Consider the following 22,846-nt stretch of genomic DNA (forward strand, 5'->3'; position numbering starts at 1 on the left):
TTGAGACCCCATCAACTGGCAGGTGGATTGTTTGCCACTGAGCCAGCCACCAGGGGAAGCCCTCTTCAGTATGTTAGAGTCTCCTTAAATATAATTAGTAAACATAGAAACAAGTGGTTTATGTCTTTTTCTTAATTATAAAGCACATTTTTTCAAACAAGATAGAAACCCATTAGTTGGTTATGAAATAGATTTAATGGCTAGCAACTATCATATTTTTAGATGGGAAACTAGAAGAAGAGTATAGCAAACACCCATCCATGTTATCAGATTCAGCAATTAAAAATTTTCACATTTCCTTTGTGTCTGTGTGTGTATGTAATCTTTTTCAAAGTAAGTTATATTGTTTCTGAAATGTATTTAAAAACAAGGACTTTTTCTACATAATAAAATTAACATACCTAACAGAATTAACTATAATTTACTAATATTCAGTTGTCATGTTAAATGTTTTTAAAAAAGTGTTAGCCATGATTTTTAAAAATATAGTTGCATTGCATGTATAAAGATAAGTACTTGTTTTATAAAATTTATGTTTCGGTTATGTATGTGTGTGTACATGAACACATATGCATGTATGTCATGGTACATGTGTATTTCTTACTTTGGTCTCATTCAGAATTGGGAATATACTGCTTTATAGCATAGAGAAGTTGGTTATAATAAGTATTTGCTACCCAGTGATATTGCCAGTTCTGTGCTGAGTATTGTGTGGCATCTAAAAAGTGAATACTCCTGGTAATCTAAAAGTCCATCAAGAAAGATAAAACAAGTAGGAACCAACTGGACCGTATAAATAAGAGCCAAAATGAATCGGGAAGGATGGGACATGGACCTCACAGAAGAGATCTTGAAAGAGTGGTAGAATTGGGGTAAGACAGAGACTTTCGAAATGGTGTATCCACTGGGAATAAGTATTAAGGTTAAAAAAAAAAGTACAAAAATGTGTTCAGTGTACTATGGCATCAGGATCTGTCTGGTGGGTGGTTGGTAGAAAGGAGGAAGACATTGAAGAGTTCAAATGGGAAAAAACACTCAGATTAAGTACCAAGAGGAGGAAGAACCTAATTTCTTTATTAAAGGAAGAACCACTGTACATCTTGGGTATCTTGTTATAACGTGATGAAAGTGGAAGCTTAGAAAATTAGCGTGATGACTCTCTATGGACTGGATAGAAAAAGTAAAATTTTGAAAGCAGTAAAACCGATTAGACCATTGCCCTTTGTGTAGGGTAAGGTAGGGAATGGGATTGGATTCAGGAAGACAGACCCAGAAATAGCAAGAAAGTGTCAATCTAGAGAGAAATTGCTGCACAAAGAAATAACAATTTGGTGGCAATTTGAATAAGGGTTGAAGGAGAGAAAACCTACACAAAATTAGAGAATGTTGTCATTGATAGATAAGGTCATAGAATTAACTGTAACCTGGCTGAAAAAAAAATTCCACACTTCATCTATAAAGACAGGCTTCCATGACATAATACTCTCAAGAAGTAATTTGGGAGGCTCTTTAGAAAAAGTAGCAAATTATCATCATTAGATAAGCTCATCTAATACAATTTCCTCTTGTTTGGCTTAAAGACTTAGAGATGGGAAATGTTAGATGTCTGTCTTTAGGTCTTAATTTAGAGTTCTGGTTTTACCGAAAATAGCAACATAGAAAAGTAATGAATTTATTTAAAAATTAAGGACCAGATATTGAGCTTTAAAATTTTAATCTTTTAAGATACCGTAACTTTTTAAAAGTTAGATTAAATCACTCATATACTAGGTCATCTGCTTTTGATGGGCATTTTTTAAAAATTTATTTATTTTTAATTGAAGGATAATTGCTTTACATATTGTATTGGTTTCTGCCATATAGCAACATGGATTAGCCATCAGTCAGTTCAGTTAAGTTCAGTCGCTTAGTCGTGTCCAACTTTTTGCGACCCCATGAATCGCAGCACGCCAGGCCTCCCTTTCCATCACCAACTCCCGGAGTTCACTCAGACTCACGTCTATCAGGTCGGTGATGCCATCCAGCCATCTCATCCTCTGTCGTCCCCTTCTCCTCCTGCCCCGGATCCCTCCTAGCATCAGAGTCTTTTCCAATAAGTCAACTCTTCGCATGAGGTGGCCAAAGTACTGGAATTTCAGCTTCAGCATCATTCCTTCCAAAGAAATCCCAGGGCTGATCTCCTTCAGAATGGACTGGTTGGATCTCCTTGCAGTCCAAGGGACTCTCAAGAGTCTTCTCCAACACCATAGTTCAAAAGCATCAATTCTTCGGCACTCAGCCTTCTTCACAGTCCAACTCTCACATCCATACATGACCACAGGAAAAACCATAGCCTTGACTAGACGAACCTTTGCTGGCAAAGTAATGTCTCTGCTTTTCAATATGCTATCTAGGTTGGTCATAACTTTTCTTCCAAGGAGTAAGCGTCTTTTAATTTCATGGCTGCAGTCACCATCTGCAGTGATTTTGGAGCCCAAAAAAATAAAGTCTGACACTGTTTCCCCATCTATTTCCCATGAAGTGATGGGACCAGATGCCATGATCTTCGTTTTCTGAATGTTGAGCTTTAAGCCAACTTTTTCCCTCTCCTCTTTCACTTTCATCAAGAGGCGTTTTAGTTCCTCTTCACTTTCTGCCATAAGGGTGGTGTCATCTGCATATCTGAGGTTCTTGATATTTCTCCCAGCAATCTTGATTCCAGCTTGTGCTTCTTTCAGCCCAGCGTTTCTCATGATGTACTCTGCATATAAGTTAAATAAGCAGGGTGACAATATACAGCCTTGATGTACTCCTTTTCCTATTTGGAACCAGTCTGTTGTTCCATGTCCAGTTTTAACTGTTGCTTCCCGACCTGCATACAAATTTCTCAAGAGGCAGGTCAGGTGGTCTGGTATTCCCATCCCATAGGTATACATATTCCCCTCCCTCTTGAACTTCCCTGTCACCTCCCACCCCATCCCACCCCTCTGGGTTATCACAGAGCAGCAGATTTGAGCTCCTTGCGTGATTAAACTTCCACCGGCTGTCTGATTTTGCATATGGCAATGTGTGTGTTTCAGTCTCCTCTCTCAACGTGTCCCACTTCTCCCACTATGCCCACAAGTCTGTTCAGTATGTCTGCATCTCCACCGCGGCCCTGCACATAGGTTCATCAGTACTATCTTCCTAGATTCCTATATATATGTTAATACATGATTTTTGTCTTTCTCTTTCTGACTGATTTCACTGTATAATAGGCTGTAGGTTCATCCCTCTTATTAGAACTGAGTCAAATGCTTTCCTTTTTATGGCTGAGTAATATTCTGTTGTGTATAGGCAGCACAACTTCTTTATCCATTCATTTGTTGATGGACATCTAGGTTGCTTCCATGATCCAATTATTGTAAATAGTGCTGCAGTGAGCACTGGGGTACATGTGTCTTTTTCAGTTATGGTTTCCCCAGGGTGTATGTCCAATAGTGGGATTGTTGGGTCATATGGTAATTTTATTCCTAGTTTTTAAAGGAATCTTCAAACTGTTCTCCATCGTGGCTGTATCAGTTTATATTCCCACCAATAGTGCACGAGGGGTCCCTTTTCTCCACAGCCTCTCCAGCATTTATTGTTCGTAGGTTTTTTTTTAATGATGGCCATTCTGACTGGTGTAAGGTGATACCTCATTGTAGTTTTGATTTATATTTCTCTAATAATGAGCGATGGTGGCATTTTTAAAGAAGTCTTAGCATTGCTATTCAGGCTCATTGACACTTGATCCTTCAGGCACCTCCTGGTGTGAGTGTGATACCCTGCTGGTCGTTTCTCTTCTCTGTGTGCAGCTAGATGCAGACGCAAGCGGATTCCGTGGGGTGGGGGCAGTGGTCCGCTTCTGCTGGAAGAGCTTAGTCATGGCGGCAGCAGCGCCTTTGTTCTTGGTTCTGGACTTTTCTGAAGTTCCCACCTGTTGGGTGTGCGTGTGTGCTCCGTCGTGTCCAGCTCTTTGCAACCCCACAGACTGTAGCCCACCAGGCTCCTCTATGCTTGGGATTTCCCAGCAGGTATTGTGGAATGGGTTGCCATTTCCTCCTCCAGGGGATCTTCCTGACCTAGGGGAGTACCCATTGGGGGTACGTTGTGTTTAATAAAGGATAGCTTACACTTAGACAGCAGTGACTCTGTACGAGGCCCTGTTCCAAGCAGTTTATTCACTTAACTGCAGTTTATTCATAAAACATTAATTCATTTAATCCTCACAGTCAGCCTGTGAAGTCAATACCTGTTCCCACTTTATAGATGAGGAGACTGAGTCAGAGAGAGAGTAAGTAACTACTTGCCCAAGGTGATACAATTAATATGGCAGAGCTGGGATATGAACATACACAGTCCTGCTCTGAATCTCTGCTTCTAAACCACTCATGTATGCCACCACTGTGACACAGTTATAGGACACACAGCTTTGGAATCAGGGCTTTCCCCTGAATCTGAGTTGGCTAGTTGCTGCAAGTGTTATAAGTGGCCCTGAAAGGCTGCTGCCTCTGTTTGGAAATACAAACCAAATATAGACTTGGATTCTAAGAAGGGTCATGGTATAGTGTTTATCTCAAAAATCACAGTCTACAATTCATTTCTTTGCAGTTTCCTTCCTCTGAGATTACAGAACAATAAGTTCCTAGAGGACAGTTGTCTATGAAACGTGACTCGAGTGCTTGTGAACTGCTGTGTCTGTGGGAGAAGGAAGCCCCCTCTTAACTGCATCTTGGTAGCGAAGCCTTTAATGACTCCAGTAGCCACTGGAGCTTTAGCCAGGAGAGGGAGTTGATGCACAAGCTGGCAGGTTTCCCTGGCATTGAGAATCATTTTTAATGGTTGAAACAGGAGCAACCTGCATTTTTTATTACCCATGGTATCTTGGGATTTAAGCGTAGTGTTTTGTCTTACTTATTAAATGTCAGATTCAGGACATCTCCAGTAAATTGCCTTGTGGTACCAAGAACTGTCTAAATCCGTCCATTAGTATTCACCCTTCTGGTTTCTCTACCATACATACTTTTTACTTTGTAACATTTAACAGTAACACAGTGATTTAAGTAAACAAAATCTTAGGGGTTGTAGGGATTATGGGAAACACATTCATGTCTAGGAAAGAGTCTGTTATATGCAGCAGGTCTCAGTAGCAGGTGGGAATATTATTAGAGCCCAGCCCTTGAAGCCAACTGGAATGATAGCTCATCTACATGCTAGCTTTATGACTTCAGAAAAGTCAGTTCCTTTTCCCATCTGTAAAATGGAAAATAGTTGTTCTAATCCCAGATTCTTGAAAGGAGAAATACAGTAATCTATGTGAGGCATTTAGAAAATTACATGATGCTTCATAAGTTCTTAATATCTAGTAGCTTCCCTTTTAAAAATAAATTTGAACTATTTTGCCAAGGTTCTGTTCTTTCTTGGACCCTGCTTTTGGCCTTTAAACAAGTCATTTCCTTCTTAGGCTTTGGAGGAAAGAAGGGCTGTTTTATTTTTTGTTCCAGTTCTATTGAATTGTGATTTCCTAAGGGACAAGGAACTACAGTTGGCATTGGTGTCCCTGGGACATTGGTTCCAGGACCACCCCCCCACCTTGGATACTGAAACCTTTGGGTGCTCATGCCCCGTACTCCCCTCTCATTTCTGCCCCTCTTTGCCCTGCGTCTGCAGATTCAATCAGCCACAGATTGTGCGGTACTATACTATCGATTGAAAAAAATCTGTGTGCAAGTGGACCTGCCCAGTTCAAACCCACATTGTTCAGGGATCAGCTGTACTCTTGATAGTCTTGCTGGCACATTGAATAAATTATTTTTTGAAGATTGTCATTTAATACAGTACAAGACTGTTTCCTTACATGCCACCACAAAGGATGGATTGAGTTGAGACATGGATGTGTTAGGAGCCGACACCTAGTTCTCTGTGACAGGATGGTAATCTCAGGGGAAATGTCACTTAGGAAGAGAGTACACCTCTTGCACATTGTGGGTCTTCAGTCAGTCAGTTCAGTCACTCAGTCATGTCCGACTCTTTGCGACCCCATGAATCGCAGCACGCCAGGCCTCCCTGTCCATCACCAACTCCCGGAGTTTACTCAAACTCATGTCCATTGAGTCGGTGATGCCATCCAGCCATCTCATCCTCTGTCGTCCCCTTCTCCTCCTGCCCTCAATTCCTCCCAGCATCAGAGTCTTTTCCAATAAGTCAACTCTTCACATGAGGTGGCCAAAGTACTGGAGTTTCAGCTTTAGCATCAGTCCTTCCAATGAACACCCAGGAATGATCTCCTTCAGAATGGACTGGTTGGATCTCCTTACAGTCCAAGGGACTCTCAAGAGTCTTCTCCAACACCACAGGGTCTTAGTATCTATCAATTGATAATCGGTCGCCTGTATTCTGCTTGGAGCGTCAAAGAGCCATGGGACACATTAGTCTCTTGAATATTTGACCTCTTGCATGAATCAAAAGCCATTAACAGTCCACGGTCCGGTCTGTCTTGAAGACAGTCCAGCACCACTTCAGCTACAGGTTCTTCTTGATCTCGGACGCAAGCAGCTGAAAGGATGTGAGCACGCGGAATGACTGGCTGCCCCAGTTGGCTGTTTGTCAGCCATTGATTCACCCAGCAGATAACAAGGTCCTGTTGAAGAAGGAATGTAGGCCAGGACACAGGTGGCTTAGGAGACATTCCCTCCTCCTCTAGGCTTTAAGACAGCAGAACAGATGTTACACACACGCTTGCCAGACCTGGAGAGTATGCACCTGAAGGGCGTCCTTGCGGGGAGAGTGTAAAGGAGCCTGGGCTTTGGCATGGGGGAGGCTGTGTGAAAGAGAGAGTATTTGGATTAGACCTCAGAAGACACCTTGGGATGGAAGTATGAGAGGTCGTGCTATGGCGAGGAAACAGCAGGTATTTAACACGGCAAGTGTGTGAAGCATTCGGGAGCTTATTGGCCGAGTGCAGTGAACATTAAAGGCTTTAGACCTTGGTACACATGTTGGTTCTGTGTCTTATTAGCTGTAATCACAAATTATGTGATGGCTCCTCACTTCTAAATCTATAAAGCATAGGTAATGGCTCCTACTTCATGGAGCTGCGGGGATTCAAATGAGAGTGTGTATCAAGCTTCATCCTAACTGTAGTGCTGATGCATAGATGTGCTCACAGTCACGTTATGGATGAGTCTACTAGCAGTATAGGCTGAGAGGACTCTGATCAAGAATTTTAAAGTCTTCGCTAAGGATTTCACACTTTAGGGATCTCGAAAGGGTTTTTGAAAAGGACATGATCTGCTTTATCTTTTAAAAAGGAAATTTTATTCAGCCCAAGGAGGTCAGAGTTTTTATTTTGATTGTCTCATTTGAAGGTCCAACGTGACTTCAAAGTCAGATGGTTTTTCCATACTACATAAATTGCAAAATGTTGATTGAGTACACTTTTCATGGACATTAAAGTTTTTTTTTTTTTTAAGTAATGTTATTTATAATTTTTGTGAAACTAAAAGCAGCTTTTTATTTCCAATTGCTATTTGGTGATAATACTGCTGGCTTACGTTAGAAAAAATAAAATTGCTCAAAGGAAGTAATTTCCGTATTGCCAAAGGGAAAGAAATGAATACAGATCAGTTTTCCTTTGCTTCCTCAAAACTTAAGTATGTTATTTCTAAGCCATGTCTGATATCTAGTAATGTTCTGATTCGTTTAAAACAGAATTATATACTACACAGATCATCCAGGACCTGTGCCCCTCCTCCAGTATTTGTTGCAGGACCAAAACCAAATTAAACCCCTGGCCTGCAGGGAATAATTCAGTTATAAGGCTTAGGTTTCCTTGGGGAAGGTGCTTTAGGGCCTGAGTGTGTTTTCTGGCTCAGTCTTAATATAGCGTCTTTTCAAAGGACTTGGACCAGATTGTGACTCTGCTGTGGCTTTCTCTGGGTGCCCTAGGGAAGGCGGAGAGAGGTTACTGTGCCAGTGTGTGAGCTCAGTGTGTTCAAGCACATTCCCCCAGTCACACATGGGAGTGAGAGTCTAGTGTTCATCTCTTGGCAAGATGACATACCCAGCATCATTAAAATTCACCTGCCTATTTCCACTAAGAGTCAGATTATGATAGGCAGAGTAGCAATAATATCCAAAAGTTCAAAAAAAAAAAAAAAAGGAAGGAAAAGCAAATAGACTCATTGACAAGTCTAACAGTTACTCTGAATTTGATTCTAAACTGCCTAGTATCCTAGTAGCAAAAAAGGGAAACATGATGGTTGGTGTCTGATAGACATTCCTATCGTATTCACTATTATATCCATCTTATGTATTGATCCAAGAAGCTGTACTTTTAAAAAATATATTTTATATTGGAATATAGTTGATTAGTAATACTGTGTTAGTTTCAGGTGTACAGCAGAGTGATTCAGTTATATACATACATATATCTATTCTTCTTCGGATTCTTTTCCCATTTAGGTTATTCCAGAGTATTGAGCAAGTTTCCTGTGGTATACAGTAAGTCCTTGTTGGCTATTTTATTTTTTTAAGTACTTTATTTGAAAGTTTTTAACATTGAGTTCATAAGATTATAGAGTAAGATGGGTCCATTGAATGTGTGGTCCGGATATTGATACACAACTAAAGTACCTGAGTTGAAGCTTCCACAGGGGTCACACAGCAGCTGAAGAGCAGAGCTGTTACTGTCACACAGCCTTCTGATCCCCAGTCAAGTGGTTATCTGTGTTAAGTATAGCAGTGATACATGTCAATCCAAGTCAAATTACTTTCCCTTTTGTGTAGGCCCCCTAGAATGAAGAGAGCATAGATTGCAATGAAAAGTAAGTTGGGTACATACTCAGGCTGCTGCTTTTAAAAACAGGCATTAGGCCAGATGAGATTTCAAGGATTCTTCCCTCTTGAGAGTAGCTTCTGCTGCAGGTCGCTGCCCCTGGTACGAAGTTATCCATCATTGTGTGTCTGAGAGGGAGATGTGTTTCCTTCTCTCTCCTTGTTCAGATTGGGGGTGCTGAAAGACACCAGGACACGGCTGGCTTTGTAGTTAGCATTCAGAAGCTTTGCTCAAGTACGTGGCCCTCCCGAGAACACCCACCCTCTGTGTTTTGAGGAGAGGAGGCAGTGAATAAATGCTCCAGGAAAAGGAGAAGGCTGGGCCCCGGCCTAGCGGGAGGCAGGCTGTCTGCCCCGGGCTGCCACTCTGGCCACCACCCTGCTCTGCCCGCTAGCTCAGGACCTTGGCACCTGCCTTCTTCTGAGCTGCCTCTGCTCCCTCAGTTCCTGGGGCTGGGTGGTTCTCCTGCAGCAGAACATGGTCCTCCCCCCTCTCCCTCAAAAGGTAAGTGCTCAGGTCCCTTTCCTGGATCTGTTTTACTGACAGATGCTGCCGGGAACAGACCGGGAATAACCATGCTGGGGACAGATCCTTGAATCCCTCCGAAGCTGTTAGGTTGCGCCGGGGCTTCCCACTCACCCCTTCCCTCCTTTTGTTCTGAGTATAGAAACTAAAAGCCTCAGTGACGCTTGTTCTGTGTTTAGTATTAAAACTGGGGCTTCCTGTTTCCCCATCTTCAAAGCTCCCCATCCCACGTCTCCCCACAAGAAGGAACTGCGATGGTTTCTGCCGCACAACGTGGTGATCAGCCATATGTATGTGCCCGTCCCCGCCCCCAGTCTCACCCTCTAGGTCTGCGCAGAGCGCCGAGCTGAGCGCCCTGTGCTGCACAGCAGCTTCCCGCCAGCTGTCTGTTTAGCACATGGTAGCATGTATGTCGGAGAAGGCAATGGCGCCCCACTCCGGTACTCTTGCCTGGAAAATCCCATGGACGGGGGAGCCTGGTGGGCTCCAGTCCATGGGGTCGCGAAGAGTCGGACAGGACTGAGCGACTTCACTTTCTCTTTTCACTTTCATGAATTGGAGAAGGAAATGGCAACCCACTCCAGTGTTCTTGCCTGGAGAATCCCAGGGACGGGGGAGCCTGGTGGGCTGCCGTCTATGGGGTCGCACAGAGTCGGACACGACTGAAGCGACTTAGCAGCAGCAGCAGCATGTATATATGTCAGTGCTACTCTGAAAAAAAAGATACTTTAAAACAAAAGAAACCTCATTAGGAGGAGTCTTAATCTCAGTGAAATAAAGTTTTAAAATCCTCTGAAAAAAAAAAAAAAAAGGAACTGCGAATTCTTCCTAAGAGAAAGCTGAGTTCTTGGTGGAGGTGAGGGGCTCACTTCTCTTTCCTGAGCTTGCCTGTTTTCGAGGTACGCTGGGTCCCCAGAGACTCCCTCCTCTTTTCAGCAGAACCCTTGTCTCATGTGGCCTCACACTCGCCTACGCTCCCTCGGGGACCGTCCTTGAGCCGCAGGTGGTTCTCTGGGTAGATTGGTTTTCATCACCATAGCCTTCCCCGTCTGCTCTTCAAGGCACAGTCTTTTTAAATCTGGCCTCCCTGTCTTTAATTTAATTCTTAGATAAATTATAGAGTATACGGTAAATCTTTACCAGATCAGACTAATTTGGTAAGGGATTAGTTTGCATTAATTGAAAGCTCTTTTGAAGAAATAAGTATTTTTCTAGTATATGTAACTCAAAGTAGGTTACCTACCACTGTTGCCTGGTAGAGGCTTATCAAGATAATTATTTCTAATTACAGTATTAAGTGTTTGTAAGCGCTTGAAGATATTTGAAGAATTTATTTTTGAGATCTCTGAACACTTTGCCTAATCTCCCATACACTGTTAATTAGCAGGATCTATGAATAAAAGATTGAGCTCTCAAAAGGACATGTATTTCAGCCCCAGTTCCAAATGATCCTTGATTCCAGATTTACTTTGCCTTCCAATCAAGAAATAGAACTTTTGACGCTACAGGTTTTCTTTTGTCAGTGATACTGAGAGGAAGAGGTGGGGAGAAATTAAAACTTTTATGATAAAACTAGTGACTCAATTCCCGTTCTGTACACCGTGAACAGAATGTGCCGTTGTTAGATTTGAACTACGAAAGGAAGTGTTCTTTGTCTGAACAAATTAGGACAAACAGTGTACTAAGACAGTTTACTAATAACATATCCTTTGGGATACCACGTGAGCATCTTTCAGATTTTCCATTTCTAGCATATAGTTATGGGAGGGGAAGTGGCCTCCTTCTCGAATAGAGGTCTTAAATGTTCTGTCTAGGTGTCCCCATGGATGTAATAATTACATCTTGATAAGGATGCTTATTGACCTTCAAAATTATTTTTCCAGTACAGATTGGTTTAGTTGGCGAGAAAACCAAGTGTTTGAGTCCAGGGTCCAGCAACTGGGTTGGTTCGTTGTTCAGTTGCTCAGTTGTGTCCAATTCTTTGCGACCCCATGGACTGCAGCACACCAGGCTTCCCAGTCCTTTGCTAGCCCCTGGAGTTTGCTCAAACTCATGTCCACTGAGTCGGTGATGCCATCCAACCATCTCATCCTCTGTTGCCACCTTCTCCTGTCCTCACTGTCTCCCAGGATCAGGGTCTTTTCCAGTGAGTCTGCTCTTCACATCAGGTGGCCAAAGTACTGGGGCTTCAGCTTCAGCATCAGTCCTTTCAATGAATATTCAGGGTTGATTTCCTTTAGAATTGACTCGTTTGATCTCCTTGCAATCCACAGGACTCTCAAGAGTCTTCTCCAGCACCACAATTTATGTGTTTGTATATTATTCTATTCATATATTTGTGAAGAATATATAAACAAATTTAGCATAATGCCTGACTCGTAATAAGAGCATTCAGTCATGATTGTCAGGGAAACAGGCTCTGGAGACAGACGGCCTGGATTTCAGTCCTAGTTCTGCTGTTTACTGGGCAATTTACTTCTCAGCATCCAGGTTTCTCATTTGTGAAATGGTAATAACAGCAGAACCGGTCTCAGAGTTTTTAGCCAATAAGATATGGCATGTGTCACTAACATGGTAGTTTTCCTCCTGGGCATGTGGCAGGATTGAAGTTAGGTAGGGCCAGTGCATCGAATTCAGGAAGCCCAGGAGACTTCTGGGGAAGGCTTTAGGAGCCAGTGGACAATCACCGAGTACCCTGCCCTGGCCACCAGCAGCACTCCTGATGCAGGGGCTCCGCCACAGCCTGGGTCCCTCAGCCGACTCACAGCAGGCTTGTTAGCATGAATGAGAGATAAACCTTTCCCTTTTTCTTAAGCCCCTAGAATTTGGATGTTGGTTGTTACGCCAGCAAAGCCTAGCACATTCTGACTAGCACACCAGAGGAACAGCCCTGATGCTACACCGAAAGTTAGATTTTGGCTAAAATGAGTAATAGTACAAAATTTCAGCTGTGTTGGCTTGGACACCTGGGCCACGGAAACCCTGAAAACCTTTGGATCCTGAACCTGCAGCTCCCTTGTGGGTGTGTCTGTAAAATCACCCTTGTGTGTGCTCTGAAACATGCCAGGCCTGGGCAGTGGCCTCCAGTTTGCAGGACCTGGCCTTTCCTTATGTGGCCAAGCTCAGGCAGCTTTTCTGTGAGCAGAGGTTCATTGTATTTGGCCTCAGGACTAAGGTGCAGGTTGTTATCTGTTGCCCTGGCTCTGATCTCTCTGCCCCTGCAGCTTTTGGCCCCTCTGTGACCCCAGGGCTTCGGGCCCTCTTGCCTCAAGTCCATGCCGGTCTGCGTCCACAGGAGCCCACACTCTGCCTTCCAGTCCTCTTGGTTTGGATCATGTGCCTCTGCTTGGCTATGCCGCTCTTTTTGTTCACGTCTCTCTGAGCTTTAGTGGGTACACATGAGATGTCCTGGGGGACAGCCCTCTTTTGAAGCCTGAACAATGTGTTTGAGCAACACTGGTAATGACTGAGATGTGCCTGGCATCCCAGTGAGGAAGGTGAGCTCCCAGGGGTAATTGTGCTGGAGGCTTGGGTTGGAGCAGAGATGATTCAGTGTCAGGTTTTGACGTGTGTCCAGGGCTTAAGGCTTTTCGTTAGCCTTTGTTCCAGAACACTGAGAAGACAGTGGAAATGTTACTGCTGCTGGAAGGAAAACATTATGAGGAATGGCTTTTCACTAGAATGCTGGCGGTCTGCTTTCATGTAAGGTAATAATAGACAAATCATTCCAAGAGAACTGAAGCTTAGCAGTCATTTTTAAAACCAGCATCTTTTCTACCAAAACGGTAATTCGGGTTCCTTATTTTTTAAAGATTGGAAAATACAAAAGCATCTTAAAAAGAATGACTCCTCATAACCCCACAGGACAGAGATAACCACTGTTAGCACTTTGCAGCTTGTTTTTCTTTTAGTTTTTACATAGGTACATTTGTAAATAACATAGGGATGATAAACAAGAGTATATCTTATTGAAACCAAAATGGTTAATTTCTGTGCCGGGAAGTCTTTTAAGTGCTTGATACGAATTAGCTAATTTATTCCTCACAACTCTTCAAAGAATCACTATCTCCATTTTACAGAAGAGGAAGCTAAAGCACAGAGAGGCTAAGTCATTTTTCCAGGGCCACACAGCTCGCAAGAACGGTGCCAAGATGGAAACCAAAGCAGTCTGTCTTTCAAGTCCAGGGTCCCGTGTTGCCCTCTCACAGTCAAGATAGCTTGGAATACGCGTCAGGGAGTTTTGCAGTGTTATCTCTGAGTTGTCTGGTTCTGTCTCCTCATTCTGTAGATTAGGAAATCAAAGACCACACAGGTAATTAGGTATAGCCGAGAACACACAGCTAGTGAATGCAGTGCCAGCATTGGAGTGCATGTGCCCTGACCCACCTGGTCCCCAAGCTCATTGGCTCTGGGCGAGCTGTGGACCTTAATCCTCCTCCCTGGGCCCCAGCCCCGAAACAGCTGCGTTTGTACCATGACCTCAGTGCCAAGTCTGATATGGTGGCTGGAGGACTCACTCAGCTTTCTTCCAGCCGGTACCTGCAGCCCCAGCTTGAGGTCAGGGATTGTATGGGTTTGCTGACTCTTAATTATCTCGCAGAGCCTGGGCTATAAAAGGCTGAGGCCTGCAGCCCAACACAAGTTTCAGCTCTCCACCCTCATCGGAAGTTTCTAAGATTTGCGACCCAGCAGAAGGAGTCATTGATTGAGCTTTAGACACGGTTGCTGTCCTCCACCTGGACTCTCGAGGACGCGCCAGGCGTTGTAACTGAAGTGAGCGAGAAGTCAGCCAGCTGTCTGAGCACAAACATTCCTGTGTACGCCGCCGGCCGGGGCCAGCATTTGTGAGGGAACCGGGCCAGTGCCCTGAGACACCAGGGCGGGATAGGCAGCTGCTGTGGGGCTGAGAATTAAAGGAAGAGGAACAGGTGATGACTTCTTGCTTGTTTGGTAAGGTAAGGATTAAGAGCCCCGGTACCCTCCAAGGTGTGGTGGACTTTTTAACAGGGACTGTAAGCAGGGTTTTTTTTTCTTTAAAAAAAACTTAATCTGCTTTTATCTGAGTGACAGGAGCCTTCCTCCTTATGACTCCCACGATGTGGAGCAAAAAAGACAAGCGGACTACGTGATATATTAGCCAGAACGAATGTGTGCTGTTAGAAGCGAGGCCCCTGGTTACCTCTGGAGGTGGGGATGATGTTGTTGTGACTGACGGGGGCGCAGGGGAGCTTGTGTGTTCTTTGTTTTTTTTTTTTTAACTGAGTCCTGGTTACACTAGGTTTAGAGTTTGTGAAAATTCGAGTTTTATTCTTTTCAAATACTCTCTTTTCTGTGTGTAAATTAAGCTTAAAGTTTAGAAGTCCTTGTTTTTATTTGTGCTTCATGTTGCACGTTGATACTTAGAAAAATCTGATCAGTTGAAATCAGGTTGAAATGATGTAGAAATTACTACCTCGGTATTAAGAAAACATCTTTACCTGAAATTGTCGGTCCATCTGGACAGAACTTCTAAGGCCATTTTTTAAATTCTCTTCAAATGTATCTTATAGTTTTGTTTACTTATTTATTGGCTGCACTGGGTGTCTGTTGGGGTACACAAGCTCAGTGGTCGTGGCACAGGGGCTTGGTTACCCCATGGTATGTGGGCTCTTAGTTCCCTGACCAGGGATTGAACCTGGTCAGTCCCTTGCATTGCAAAGTGGGTTCTTAGCCACTGTACCACCAGGGAAGTCCCTTCAAATATATCTTAAATCAGGGGACCCCATCCTTTTTGGCACCAGGGACCGGTTTTATGGAGGAGGACATTTTCCAGGCCTGGGGTTGGGCGGGGGGGATGGTTTCAGGATGATTCAGACCCACTACATTTATTACATGTATTGTGCACTTGAATTGTATTATTATTATTATTATATCAGCTCTACCTCAAATCATCAGGCATTAGATCCTGGAGGTTGGGGACCCCTGTCTTAAATGACTTCAGTGCAGATTCTTCGGGAATAAAGAATGAGGTCACTTTAGTTCAGCAAATATGTAACTGACAGCCTCTTGTGAAGTAGGGCCAGAGCTCACTCTAGAGCTGGGGGCAGTTGCGACACCACCTTTCCCCTGGAGGAGTGGGTGAGTGCTCAGAGGCGGAGTAAAGTGAAGCAAGAGCACTATGGACGATCGCAGGAAGGACTGGGAAAAGCTTCAGAGGAAAAAAGTGGCATTTGAAATGGATTATAAAGAATATACTGAATTTTGATAAACAGAAGTGGGTATGTAGCTGCCATTGAAAATACGGTGCATATGAGGAAGTCCATAGAAAATGCATACACATTCTAGGAACTTACATGGTTCACGTAAGATGGTTGGCATTCATCAGGTGCATGTTGGAGGCCTGACAGCTAAGCTGGGCCCTTAACAGGGGCCAGGTTGTATTAAATAAATTGAGAGGCATGAGAGAGCCAGAGAGATTTTCTCTGAAGTAGAGCAGCATGATCAGATGGGCTATCTTAAGTGAAACTGAATTCCTGACCTCACAGTTATACTGTTATTAACTCTGTCGGCCCAAAGTAAACATTTCCTCAGCTTAGTGCCTCCTTTGTTTCTGTATTTTGAGCCTATTCCTGTTTGGATCCATGGGGTGAGCCGTAGGTGCTTGGCTTCCTTGAACTTCCTGTGGTCATCTCTTCAGGACTTGAAGGCGATCATTATGTACCTTCTTTAGTTCCTACACCCATCCTTCCCCCTTGACCAGGTGAAGTCACAATTCCTTTATCCTTTTTTACAGTCTTAATAGTGATCTGGCATTTAATTCCTTCCAGCCTTTCCTATGTGATGCTCATCTGCCAAAGAAAGCAACCAGGATCTCTTACAGCCAAGTCGTGTGTGGAGAGAGGGGGGCCAAGAAGTAAGTTAAGAAACTTTTTTTAAGCTGTGAAGGAGGCCCACTGACCCACTGACCTGGGATTGTGTCCCCCTGGGCTACTGGACTCCCTCCATGGAAAAAGCACTGGGTAGGGTTTTGCATATGGCAAAGCGTTGATGCTAAGTGTTGGAAATGGTCCACATTTGAGCCTGGGTCACTTGTCAGTATGAGGTCTGTTATTGTCATAGCAGTTTTTGGCTGTATCAGCTTCTTCTCCCGTTAAAAAAAGCTAACTTGAAGTGAGCATTGTCTTGTCTCCCATTCCATCTCCCAAGACTCCCAAGTCATTCTTCTAATCAAAAGATTGTCAGCTTTACAAATAAGATACTTCAGTTTGCTGCTGCTGCTGCTGCTAAGTCACTTCAGTCGTGTCCGACTCTGTGTGACCCCATAGACGGCAGCCCACTAGGCTCCGCCGTCCCTGGGATTCTCTAGGCAAGAACACTGGAGTGGGTTGCCAGTTTCTTCTCCAATGCATGAAAGTGAAAAGTGAAAGGGAAGTCGCTCACTAAGTGTCCGACTCTTCGTGACCCCTTGGACTTCAGCCCACCAGGCTCCTCCGTCCATGGGATTTTCCAGGCAAGAGTACTGGAGTAGGGTGCCATTGCCTTCTCCAATACTTCAGTTTAGAACCTAAGAATTTTTGTTCAGAGGTTGTGTTCAGATGCTATAAAGACCTGTGTTTAGTCCTCTGGGGACAAGAATGTAAAGAGGACCAGAGGTAGGATGAGTTGGATTCAAATCCTGGCTCTTTAAGTCTCTGTTTCTACATGTTATATGGATATAACATGTTCTTTGCCTAGTGTGATGGTGAGGCCCAGACAAGACCAACCCTGTGATCATCAGTGCCTGCCATGCGGATCCCATTTGCCTGTCCCTTTTAGAGCAGAATCTAGTCACCTCCCTTGGCCAGGGTGCTCAATGATGCAGTTCTTTTCTCCTGGTGGCCCTGGAGTGAGAAAGCTGTTTCTCATGGTCTTAGTATTGTCACTGTTGTTGTTTATAATCACTTTGGTTGTCGTTTGGGTTATTTGTTTCCACATCTAAATATTGCTGTTGTATTACTCAATTAATCCTGTACCATATTATTCTATCACATCTGTTAATGTTTCCATTAAGAAAACGATTCTTGTGTGGACAAATCTACCTACTGGAACTTTGCTTTATTTTTTATTTTTATTTTTCTGCCCTTCTGTTAAATGATTGAGTTCTGAATTGAGCGCATTTCCCACAATGGTGAAGTTCTTTGTGAATGGGGCATGGCAGGCATTCCACTTACCTGGGCACTTTGGAAAACCATGAGGACTGATAACATCATCGTGTGATGGATTTTCTATACTGGCAACAAATGCTTACCATCTAATCAGACAGAACATTGGATAACCTGGTAGAGTGGAATCTCATCATCCCTGTACATGAGTGCAGGAAGGAGTTGGGTTGTCCTTCATTCAACTTGAGAGGATAGTAGGGAGTTTTTATCCGGTGAATACTTGCAGTTTGAAAATCTGGGGCATAAAGTATGTCTGTTGTGTGTGTACAGGGTCGGTCACAGTGACCCTCTCTTGGACTTCCAGTCTAATAGTGCTTCCCGTCCCCCTACCTGTTGTCTCCTCCAGGTAGAACGCCATGACATGAATACCCTAAGCCTGCCCCTGAACATCCGCAGAGGCGGGTCGGACACCAACCTCAACTTCGATGTACCAGATGGCATCCTGGACTTCCACAAGGTCAAACTCAATGCGGACAGCCTGAGACAGAAAATCCTCAAGGTCACAGAGCAGATAAAAATCGAGCAAACGTCCCGTGATGGGAACGTGGCAGAGTATCTGAAGCTGGTCAACAGCGCGGACAAGCAGCAGGCTGGCCGCATCAAGCAGGTGTTCGAGAAGAAGAACCAGAAGTCGGCTCACTCCATCGCCCAGCTGCAGAAGAAGTTAGATCAGTACCACCGGAAGCTCCGGGAGCTCGAGCAGAACGGGGCCCTCCGGAGCGCCAAGGACACTGCCAAGGACCAGCTGAAGGACATCCCGCCCTCTCTGAAGGATGCCCAGGCCAAGTCCCGCACTGCCCCCCACAGCCTGGAGAGCAGCAAGTCGGGCATGCCGGGGGTGTCCCTCACCCCGCCCGTGTTTGTCTTCAACAAGTCCAGAGAGTTCGCCAACTTGATCCGGAATAAGTTTGGCAGCGCTGACAACATTGCCCACCTGAAGAACTCCTTGGAGGAGTTCCGGCCCGAGGCCAGCGCCAGGGTCTACGGGGGCAGCGCCACCATCGTGAACAAGCCCAAATACGGCAGCGACGACGAGTGCTCGAGCGGCACGTCCGGCTCCGCCGACAGCAATGGGAACCAGTCGTTTGCGGCTGGGGGCTCGGGCGCACTGGACAGCCAGGGCAAACTCACCGCCATCCTGGAGGAGCTCCGGGAGATCAAGGACACCCAGGCGCAGCTGGCTGAGGACATCGAGGCCCTCAAGGTGCAGTTCAAGAGGGAGTACGGCTTCATCTCTCAGACACTGCAAGAGGAGAGATACAGGTATTTCAGGCTCTGCTCTTAGGAGCTTGAGTTTCTAAGATTGGAGAGATTGTTTGAAAGTGATATGCGAATTTTTTTTTTTTTTTAATGTGATTGTGGGTCAAAAGGCATTTAGGAACCGAGAGTCCCTTCCATACTTTGCAATTCTAAATATTGTAATTTGCTACTTGAAGCCTGACAGCTTAGAGAAAGACATCATGCATGTGGGTCTGTTAAAATATCACCATATAGTCAATGACTCACATGCATATTGAGCTCCTGATTCAGTAGACAGTTGTCACAAGATCTCAGTATACTAATTTCAAGGTCTGTATTTGGGTTTCCCCCCATAATAACTGTCAAGTAAAAAAACAAATTCACAGTCCAGCAAGGTAACTTCTATTTGGTACCTAAATCTCTTTATATAATGTATTTTTATAATGTCTTTAAATGTGTTTATATCATGTATTTTTTTGTGAGATTACATTTTGCTTATTAATAAACTTTTCACCCTAAATGAAAACCTTTCAAAAGGAATCTTAAAAATTCAAATCTTGTGGATTTATATAAGCTAATTTTTAAATTCAAGTGTTGTATATGGCTGGCTTTTTGGTGCCTCTAGCATAAAAAGTGTACATGTCCAAATATGAGGTGATTTTCCACCATTTTCCCAGTAAAAATATCCCCGCATCAGGTTTTTTTGTCAAGTGAATGTTAACTTCTAAGAATATAGATGAAACAGTGAATGCCTGTTACATATTATAAGATTTAAATTTTAAATTTAGTTTACATGTTGTTTTATATCTGATATATGATTTTATGTGAGTGTTAGTTTAGAGATGTGGCTTTTCCAGCTCTTATATTTTATGAAACAATTTTTTTAAAACTTTCTGTGTGCATGTTTGACTCTGGATTCTTTGTCACATAAGAACAATTTTTGAGTCACAGTTTTTCTAAATAATATTGACTTTAATTCCATTCAGGTAGTTTGGGATACAGCTCTGTTTGGGTCCAAATTTTATTTCAAGTCACAAATATCAATTCAAACAGTTTTGGTTCTCATTTTGTTATATGGTTATGTTTGTGATCCTCCTGGTTTAGTCTCTCACTATATGGCTTACCTTAGGAGATATTTGTTTTTAATCTTTATTTTATAGTGGAGTGTAGCTGATTTATGACGATGTGTTAGTTTCAGGTGTACTGCAAAGTGATTGTTATACATACACATATATCTGTTCTTCTTCAGCTTCTTTCCCCATTTAGGCTTTTACAGAGTATTGGGTAGAGTTCCCTGTGCCGTACAGTAGGTCCTTATTACCTATTTTATATAGAGCAGTGTGTCCATGTTAGTATCAAACTTCTAACTTATCCCTCCCCTATGCTTTCCCTTTGGCAATCATCAGTTTGCTTTCTAAGTCTGTGAGTCTGCTTCTGTTTTTTAAATAAGTTAATTTGTATCTTTTTTTAAAAGATTCCACAGATAAGCAACATCACGTGCTGTCTGTCTCTGTCTGACTTATCTCTCTGAGTCTGATAACCTCCAGGTCCATCCGTGTTGCTGCGAATGGCAGCATTTCATTCTTTTTTCATGGCTGAGTAGTATTCTATTGTCCGTGTGTGCCACACCTTCTTTATTCATTCATCTGTTAAGAGGTCTTTAAAAGGCTTGCTTACAAACACCCAACATTGAGCAGCTACAAGGTCCTACCTGAGAATGATCATTAAATCTGTGTTAAAGTGTTTTTTAAAATGATTTTTTCAAGTGACCTATATGGAGTGTCTAAAACTGGCATTACTCAAAAGTCATCCAGGTTTAATGCATCTTCCCCAAATAGTGCTTCCTGTTTCAAAATAAACATTATATAAGTTTTCAGATATAAGACAAAATTCCCCTTCTCTGAGGGGACTGGGCATTGGGAATAAGAATCTTGGTCCTTCTTTAGATTTGAACTTTTCGAACTGCCACCTGTTAACCCATCTTGAATTTGTAACAAGCTGAATTTTTTTTTATTGGCACTTAAGAACTGAGACCTGTATTCACCATCACCGTGTACACTGGGAAATCAGTGGACTTGGCTCCGCATAGAAACCAGTCCTGTCTTTATAGCTTCTCTGGTGCACGAGAGCTATGGCGGTGAGCCACCGGGCACTGAGGGCTCAGAAGAGGGAGAAGCACCAGCATGCCAGTGGGTCCTCGCCTTGAGCAGGCTTCTTGCCAGCCCCGCCTCCTGACCAGCCCAAACGAGGAGCCACTGGAGTCTGCCCTGTTGTCCCCACAGCCAGCAAGGTGCTGGTGTGGCGTGGGCAGAATAGCCCACTTTGGTTTGCATGAACCCTCAGTAGTGAGGACAGAGTTAAGACTGCAGAGACCAGTCCTTTCTGGAGCTAGAGTTCAGCGTTATCCAAAAGCATGTCCCCTACAACTAGACGTACTCTTGGAAGCTCAGTCTGCGTGGATGAGCACAAGCCACAGGGCGGTGGCGACGGCAGGCACAAAGGATGTCATTTTCTAAGTGCTGTCGTACGCTTTTGAAACGTCGCGCTCAGAATCGATTCATCTCTTTACAAAGGTGCGAGCGACTGGAGGACCAGCTCCACGACCTCACGGACCTGCATCAGCACGAGACGGCCAACCTGAAGCAGGAGCTAGCCAGCATCGAGGAGAAGGTGGCCTACCAGGCCTATGAGCGCTCACGGGACATCCAGGTGCCTCCCCCCTCCCACCAGAGCTCACGTGAGCTCTTCCCCGCCGTTCATTCATTTAACAAACCGATACATTACACGCAAGCCTGGAAGAATTTCTGGCATCAGGAGCAGACATTTAATCTTTACCCTGTTGACCCCAGTAGCTCCTGTTACAGACTTTAAGCTATAGTCTGTTTGCTTTCTGCCTAAAGTAGTTAACAATTATTTTTTACCTACACCAAGCCTAGCGCCTATACTCTGCTCTCCCCACCATCACCACATTTTTACAAATTTTAAAATATGAGACGAACCTTGCCTTCAACATGCTTGCTTAGGTGAGAAATCAAGAGGAACACAGCTGCCAGGGGCCTCAAGACAACATGAACGAGGGCCAAGTTACATGATTATAGGCTCTGAAAGCCTCAGAAATTCAGGCGTGTGGTGCCTAGCAAGCTATGGACTTGTGGGGCAGGGGGCCACAAAGTGATTAGACCCTGGATTTCAGTCCCAGCTGTTTACCAGCTACCTGGTCCTGAGCAAGCTTTAAGTTTCTTTGCTTATCTGTAAAATAATAGCTTTCATATTTGTGGGAATTTCAAGCACTTGAGCACATACTGTGCCAGGCACTGTCAAAGCACTTGAGGTGTCTGTACGCCCATTTGTTTCTGTTTGGGATAGCTCCTATTACTCTTCCCATTTCTCAGATGTAGAGACCAAGGCACAGAGAACTTGTTCAAGGTCTTACAAGTAGTCCTTGAGTAATGAATCTGAATCAAAGTCCTGGAGAAGGTGGGTTTCGAAGGGGTGGATGGGATCCCAGTGGATGGAGGAAAATGGATCAGTATAAACAAAGGCGTGTTCTAGTGATAATGTGATACTAATGCTGTCATGGTGCTTCCCTGGTGGCTCAGATGGTAAAGAATCCACCTGCAACGCAGGAGACCTGGGTTCGATCCCTGGCTCAGGAAGATGCCCTAAAGGAAGAAATGGCAACCCACTCCAGTATTCTTGCCTGGGAAATCCCATGGACAGAGGATCCTGATGGGCTACAGTCCATAGGATCGCAAAAGAGTCAGACACAGCTGAGCAAGTGAACAACAATGCTGTATTGAAGCAGCCGTAGGCTTCTTGAGCTCCTTTTTGGGGTTCCAGAAGGTCTCTTTCGCCCCAGTTTTTATTCATATATAATTTTCATACAACTGTATGAAAGTATACAATATAATGATTTCATATGTGTACATATTGCAAAAATATCACTACAGTAAATTAACATTCATCACCTCACATAGTTACAAATTTGTTCTCTTATGATGAGAACTTGTAAGGTCTACTCTGAGCAACTTTCAAATATACAATACAACGTTGTCAACTAGAGTGA

The 22,846-nt window shown here is 43.8% G+C and overlaps 1 protein-coding gene across 11 annotated transcripts in view; it reads left to right on the forward strand.

Moving 5' to 3' along the window:
* Positions 1-22,846, forward strand: part of TMCC3 (transmembrane and coiled-coil domain family 3) — a 288,502-nt gene that overhangs the window by 260,405 nt on the left and 5,251 nt on the right. For 9 of the 11 annotated variants that reach the window (XM_027543143.1, XM_027543138.1, XM_027543146.1 and 6 more), the window contains 2 exons: positions 17,888-18,804; positions 21,354-21,489. In XM_027543143.1, the coding sequence (XP_027398944.1) occupies positions 17,903-18,804; positions 21,354-21,489 (1,038 nt within the window). In that variant the 5' untranslated portion in view covers positions 17,888-17,902. Of the gene's footprint in view, positions 1-14,013; positions 14,317-16,167; positions 16,254-17,887; positions 18,805-21,353; positions 21,490-22,846 lie in introns of those variants that run through there. The other 2 variants (XM_027543141.1, XM_027543137.1) reach the window with 2 other exon arrangements.

This window comes from Bos indicus x Bos taurus, chromosome 5 (genome assembly GCF_003369695.1).
Source record: "Bos indicus x Bos taurus breed Angus x Brahman F1 hybrid chromosome 5, Bos_hybrid_MaternalHap_v2.0, whole genome shotgun sequence".
NCBI lineage: Eukaryota > Metazoa > Chordata > Mammalia > Artiodactyla > Bovidae > Bos > Bos indicus x Bos taurus.